The following is a 6,369-nucleotide window of genomic DNA, read 5'->3' as shown; positions in this document are numbered from 1 at the left end:
ATAAACTAAATTGAAAAATCAACAAAAGAATTAGGACTACATCGGTCAAATTGAAAAACTTATGACTGAATTGGCATCCGTACAACATGATTGTGGCATTTGCTTAATTCCCCTAAAAAAGATATAACTAAAAGACGATATTTATTCATAATGTTAATATACCAGAGTCAGGTTTTGCCTAAATTCATTGATAATGTTAATTGGCCTTATATACAAGGCGTATCCCTACACTTATTAAATTAAGTTTTTTTTTTTTTTTGCGGGTTTGACATTCTAATTGTATTGGAGTCAGGTTTTGCCTAAATTTATTTCGTCTGTGTGATCTCGTTTGTCGATTCCGCGTGTGATTCATTGTGCCTTAAATTCATTTAATTTTCCTTCACCTAGTAATTTAAATTTTTTTGTTAGACTTTTTAGCACATGCCAGTAATATCTCAAAGCCGTTGGGCGATTCTATTGGGTTGGTGCTTAAAACTACTGGACCAATCAAAAGAAAGGGAACGTGTTTTGTCATTTTAATGCGCGAGAAGGAAAAACAATATCATCATATTGATTGACAATGATGAGCTAATGATTGTCATTTCATTTGTAAATTTCAACCTAAGGAAATTTCCTGAACTTAGACAACGATTTTAACCCTAAAAAAAAGGGGGGATTGTACTATCATATAGATTGGTGGCAATTGACGGAACACTTTGTCTTATAATTGGAAAAATTAACATCGTAAGCAAACCAAGGACTGATGGAATGTTGATTTTTTTTTTTATTATCTAATTCTGATCCTACCAAGAAACCTTACCAGGAAAATCATTGTGTCGCAACAAAATATTTCGGTTGCAAAACGATAGGAATTGGTTGTGAAAATATATTTCCACCAGAAAATTGATCGCCGAAAATTAGTACAAAAGTCGGTCGGCGCCTTTGACGACCAAATGTTTTGGTTGCCAAAGAGAACTGGGACATCCTTTTTTTTTTTTTTCCTTTATAGCGACCAAATTTTATAAATATTTTTTAACCCAATAGTCATTTTGTTTGAAACAAAACTGTTTTCGAAAAATTATATTTCGAATTTTTGGTATTTGGATGATGGAAAACTAATAAATCTACGAAAAACATTTACTAGACTGTAAAACAAGCTTAAATTGGGAGAGAACGGCTTCCCATTCTAACAAGAAAGGAAATGACTTTCAATAAACAATCAAACAATTGAAAACTAGGTATTTTCCTTGGAAGTGATTTTTATGGAAAATTATCTTCTATTATCATCAAGTTTTCAGCGAAACAAATGTATCATATCGAATGAGGTTTTGCATCGGTGTCCGGTCCTAATCAAGCAGAAAAAAAAAAGTGGATAGGGGAAGGGATAGTGCACTTGTCTTTAGCTTGCTTGTTGGATTTATGCTTGCGTCAATGCTCCAAAAAGTAGCCTTCAAATATCCGGCTCCACGTCTGGAGACATCGTAAGATGACTATCACCTAAATTTCTGTCAATTTTTAGTCGAAGTTTCTTTAGAAAACACTACTATAAATTGTTTTTCGGATATGATACGTGTTCAAGAGATTCTACGAAATTAAAGTTTAGGTAGACCATGTGTATGCTACAAAAGATGAAAAAATCAACTCCAAAATTCATGTGATCATCTCACTGGGGGTTGTGCACTAAAACAACGACTGGCAGCATTGATGACACGAGCTGTGGGGTATGGACTATCGCCGAATAGCAAATGCAAAGGGAAAAGGAAATCAAACATCTGTCCCACGTTTTTAAGCCCTTCCTTGGTGCTTTGTTTCCAATTTTTTCTTGGGGGGATGGGTTGGTGTTTCTTTGCCGTGCTTCTTAATAAGTTTAGGTCAGACAAGTAGCGAGACTCAAAGGGAAAAAGGGATACTACCCGCAATTCCGGCGTCTGAAAAGCCGAGCCCGAAATCAATGCTCGTTGGATTATGAATGAATAGACGTTAGCCATTCATTCAGGAACTTCAATTGCCACGGCAAGCTGAATTCAAGTCATAATGGTATTGTCTCTTGTTATAGTCGGGATCGCAAAGCACAACGAGACGGCCTTTGCCCCCAGTGGGAATTACATATATGTGATGTAGCGTTCAATGAAATGAGTATTGGCGCGATACCACCGCGGGTCCGATTCCAATGCCTTTCATTCGAAACGATTGAGAAGAGGGGACTGGCGAACAATGAAAGCTAGTTACACATGAGAAGACCCAGTGGAGGGACGCCAAGATCGAAGTGCTGTGGGGGGCTTTAGGCGTGGTGGGGACCCCGTGATTGCTCTTTCGTGGGAAAGAGTGAAACATGGCACTATAAATAACAAGGCCAGAGAACCAGCTGCCCATCACACAACACACTGAGAGCCAAAAACACCCCAAACGCAAAAGACATCGGATCTTGGGAAAGCAGAGAAGGAAGATGAGGATGGCCTTGATCGCTGCGTTTCTGGGCTTCTTCATCTTCTTGGAACACGGCTCTCTTCTTTGCATGGCTCGAGGCAATGTCCATCGCTACGATTTCGTGGTAAGAGTGTTGCTCAGGCTGACACGGGCGGTGTCTTTGCCTCGAGGCACTTTTGTGTTTACACAGCAAGAAAATGAGTAGACGATGAGGGTTTCTCTTTTGTTGTTGTTGCAGCTGAAGGAAACCAACTTCACAAGGTTGTGTACGACCAAGAGCATGCTGGTGGTGAACGGGAGCTGGCCCGGGCCGGTGATCCGGGTGCACAAGGGCGACACCGTCTTCGTCACCGTCCACAACAACGGCACCTATGGCGTCACCATCCACTGGTAAAAGAAACTCTTTTCTCTCTCGCGCGCTCTCGCGGGGATGTAACGTCCTATACCGTAAACACGCGGCTCGTTATTATGCGGAAATCGAACCAAAACAAAATATGATGCATCACTCCCCGGCAATAACGTATACTTTTGTCATTTCTTTGGACTTTATGTTTGATTAACAAAGCACGCGAATCTTCATCCACAAAAGGAGGACATGTATCGTAAGAGCACAGTGCATTGATGCTCTAGGACAAAGCAGAGCAACCCCCTCCATCTTCCCCTCTCTCTTCTTTCAATTAGATGCTCTCTTTCTTCTGCACTGTAAAAAGGGCATTTCAGCAGTGCAAAGGACTCATTTTCCTCCACGAATTAGAAAAATAATTTCCTAAGCTTTCCTCTTTCCTTTTTTTTTCCTCTTTTTATATGGAAATAATTGTACTGCATGTCTGGTCACTAAAGATCCATAAGATTCCCCACAAGCTTCAGAGCATGAACTAGGTTCTGTGTGTATAGGACCCATCACATGACTTCATCAAAAGCAGGGAAAAAGTGATTTGCATATGTTGTTACCCACTACAATGTAAACATCTGGCTTATTGGGTCACTAAAGTCGGAACCAGCTGTGTTCTTTTTGTTCCTCCTATGGCTATGATCCGCGTCAAGAATATATTCCCAAGTTCAAAGGGGACTAATCGTCAGGCAATCTCTCCCAGCAGTATTGAACTAGTGGCCTATAGTTCACACCTATAGTAGCACTCTTTTGTCCACCCTACTAATTATACGTTTGATTATGATAACCCCAAAGTTTGAATCGTCAATACTCCTTGACCTTGTGTTCTATACATGTGAAATTTTGGCCATGACTAGCGTAACCACATCAAACGAGCCACTTAGATGCCATAGTGAAAAAAATGCTTAACAGTTAGGGAACGTGTTAATTAAGTTGTGAGCATGGGATTGAGTGAGCAAGCGCGGTGCTTAATGATGAAAGTACTTTTAATCTACAGGCACGGAGTCAAGCAGCCTAGGAACCCGTGGCCGGACGGTCCTGAAAACATCACGCAGTGCCCCATTCCGCCTGGTACGAGCTTCACTCAGGAAGTTTCCTTTTCCGATGAAGAAGGGACGCTCTGGTGGCATGCCCATAGCGACTGGTCACGTGCCACGGTCCACGGTGCCATTATCATATACCCGAAACCCGGAACCACCTACCCTTTCCCTATCCCATACAAGGAAGAGCTAATTGTTCTTGGTATGTTCACACTCTATTCCCTTGAGAATGTCACACGAGCAGCTGCTTCTTTTTCTTTTCCTTCTTTTCCGTCTTGACTACAAATGTCGGCGTTTCTTAATCATCAATTGAATGACGAGGAGAACTTGTATGCTTCTCTTTCTGCCAGGCGAATGGTATAACGGAGATGTGATGGCCAATATTCAGGAGGCGCTCGAAACCGGTGGCGATCCGAACGTGTCGGATGCATTCGCCATCAATGGTCAACCAGGAGATCTATACGATTGCTCTAATGGTACTAATTCAACTTTACATGACTTTCCTCTGATTTGTTGTAAAATTAAGTGCTTTAATTTTACTGAAATGTTGGTAGAAAAGGTACCATATTCAATAGTCCCGTGCCTTTGAAGTGATGTTGGTTGCATAAATAAATATACACAGATACACATTCATTTAGGTTTTAAGCTTGGTAAAGTGAAAAAAGAAAAGAAAAAGCAAAAATCTAATTAAACTCTCTTTCCTGTGTAAAGATAAATATCGCACAAGACTGATGAACATGGGACTCGCCCCTCTTTGGTCACTAACCACGCTTAGAATTTTTGTTGCAGCATCAACATACCGCCTATTGGTCGATTACGGTAAGACGTACCTTCTCCGCATCGTCAGTGCGGTGATGAACGAAGAAATATTCTTCGGCATCGCGAAACACAACCTTACATTGGTTGGAATGGACGGAGCGTACCTAAAACCCATCAAAACCGATTACATAATGATAACTCCTGGGCAAACCATGGACGTTTTGGTCACGGCGGACCAATCTCCAAGCCGCTACTACATTATGGGAAGCCCTTTCGCAGATACAACCGCTCCGTTCGACAACACCAGCACGACGGCGATCTTTCAGTACAGTGGCAACTACACTCCGCCGTCGACCCCTTACTCTCCATCTCTCCCGGCTTACGATGACAACGATGCCGTAGGCAATTTCACGGCCCGTTTGAGGAGTTTAGCAAGCGTACAGCACCCCGTTAGTGTCCCGTTGAAAATCACAGAGCGGATCTTCATTACGGTTTCCGTGAATCAAATATATTGCGCGAACGAGTCTTGCGCCGGTCCGGATGGAAATAGGCTGTCAGCCAGCTTGAACAACATCAGTTTCGTGACTCCTACGATTGACATTTTACAAGCATATTACAGGTAATGCACAAAAGACATTGTGATGTAGATTTCTCGTTATAAATCTCATTATATGACGGATCATATGTCATTGTTGATTCAAAGTTTAGGACAAATCGTGATGGACTGACGTCAATTGGGTGATTCTTATTCTCAACAGCCAGATCAGTGGAGTGTATAACGGTACTTTTCCGAACAAACCGCCGTATTTTTTCAACTTCACCGGCGATGTGGGCAACAATACGATATACCCTAGCCTAGGGACGAAAGCGAAGATGATCAAATATGGGTCGGCTGTCGAGATAATATTCCAAGGGACCAATGTTGGTGCTGCGGAGAATCATCCGATGCATCTGCACGGTTACAGCTTCTACGTGGTAGGGATGGGCAACGGGAATTTCGACAACAATACTAGTCCGAAGACGTACAATTTGGTCAATCCACCCTTGGTGAACACAATCGGACTCCCCAAGAATGGGTGGACGACGATAAGATTCGTCGCAGATAATCCAGGTACTCTCACAAATCAAAGAATCGTTACGCATCTTGTCTCTCAAAGTCCCTTTACTCCATGAATCGCAACTTCGTCTGTCATCTCGTTTTCCCCAAGAACTATCGACGTCGGTCCCGACATAGTTCAGTAGTAAGCCTGTGTATGTTGGCTTCACTACGTTCATGGTTGTCGTTTTTCTCTTCAGGAGTATGGTTTATGCACTGTCACTTGGAGCGACATGCTAGCTGGGGCATGGACACGGTTCTCATCGTCATGGACGGTCCGGCCAAGACGAACAAAATGCTCGGGCCGCCGACTTATATGCCTCCTTGTGCCAACTCCTAAGGACAAAGAAGGAATGTGCAACTTAATTTTGTGCTTGACCAGGCGTGCTTGATCTTTGATTATGAATAAAAAGTCGACATGACCAAAAGGATTGTGAGCTTGTGTGAGAACTGTTTCTGGGTACAAAACTGCAGCACATGCAGGATATCGAATGATCATTCTCTCTTTCTCTCTCAAGAAAGCACCAGGAAAAGAACTTTGAGTAGGGAGAAAGCAATGCTGTCTTAGCTTATTTATGTCTAATCGTGTCCTTTCGAAGATATTCTTGCGAAATTTCCTACAGCTTAACTTATCTTGATATATTGGACCAAAAAAAAAAAAAAACTTATCTTGATAT

General features: G+C 42.0%; 1 protein-coding gene across 2 annotated transcripts; it reads left to right on the top strand.

Annotated features, from left to right (window-relative positions):
* The first annotated feature begins 2,350 nt into the window (after positions 1-2,350).
* On the top strand, positions 2,351-6,142 carry LOC115726377 (laccase-14-like). Of its 2 annotated transcripts, none has more exons than XM_030656255.2 (7): positions 2,351-2,530; positions 2,645-2,796; positions 3,795-4,039; positions 4,188-4,313; positions 4,627-5,215; positions 5,355-5,707; positions 5,893-6,142. In XM_030656255.2, exons 1-7 carry the CDS (start codon positions 2,426-2,428, stop codon positions 6,030-6,032), a joined length of 1,710 nt encoding a protein of 569 aa, XP_030512115.1. In that variant the 5' UTR covers positions 2,351-2,425; the 3' UTR covers positions 6,033-6,142. The 2 variants fall into 2 exon arrangements, with proteins under 2 accessions (XP_030512115.1, XP_048130854.1); XM_048274897.1 differs by having other exon boundaries at positions 2,351-2,545; positions 2,585-2,796.
* Positions 6,143-6,369: the final 227 nt, after the last annotated feature.

Source organism: Rhodamnia argentea, chromosome 2, assembly GCF_020921035.1.
Source record: "Rhodamnia argentea isolate NSW1041297 chromosome 2, ASM2092103v1, whole genome shotgun sequence".
Taxonomy (NCBI): Eukaryota; Viridiplantae; Streptophyta; class Magnoliopsida; order Myrtales; family Myrtaceae; genus Rhodamnia; species Rhodamnia argentea.
This window is presented reverse-complemented; position numbering and strand designations above follow the sequence as displayed.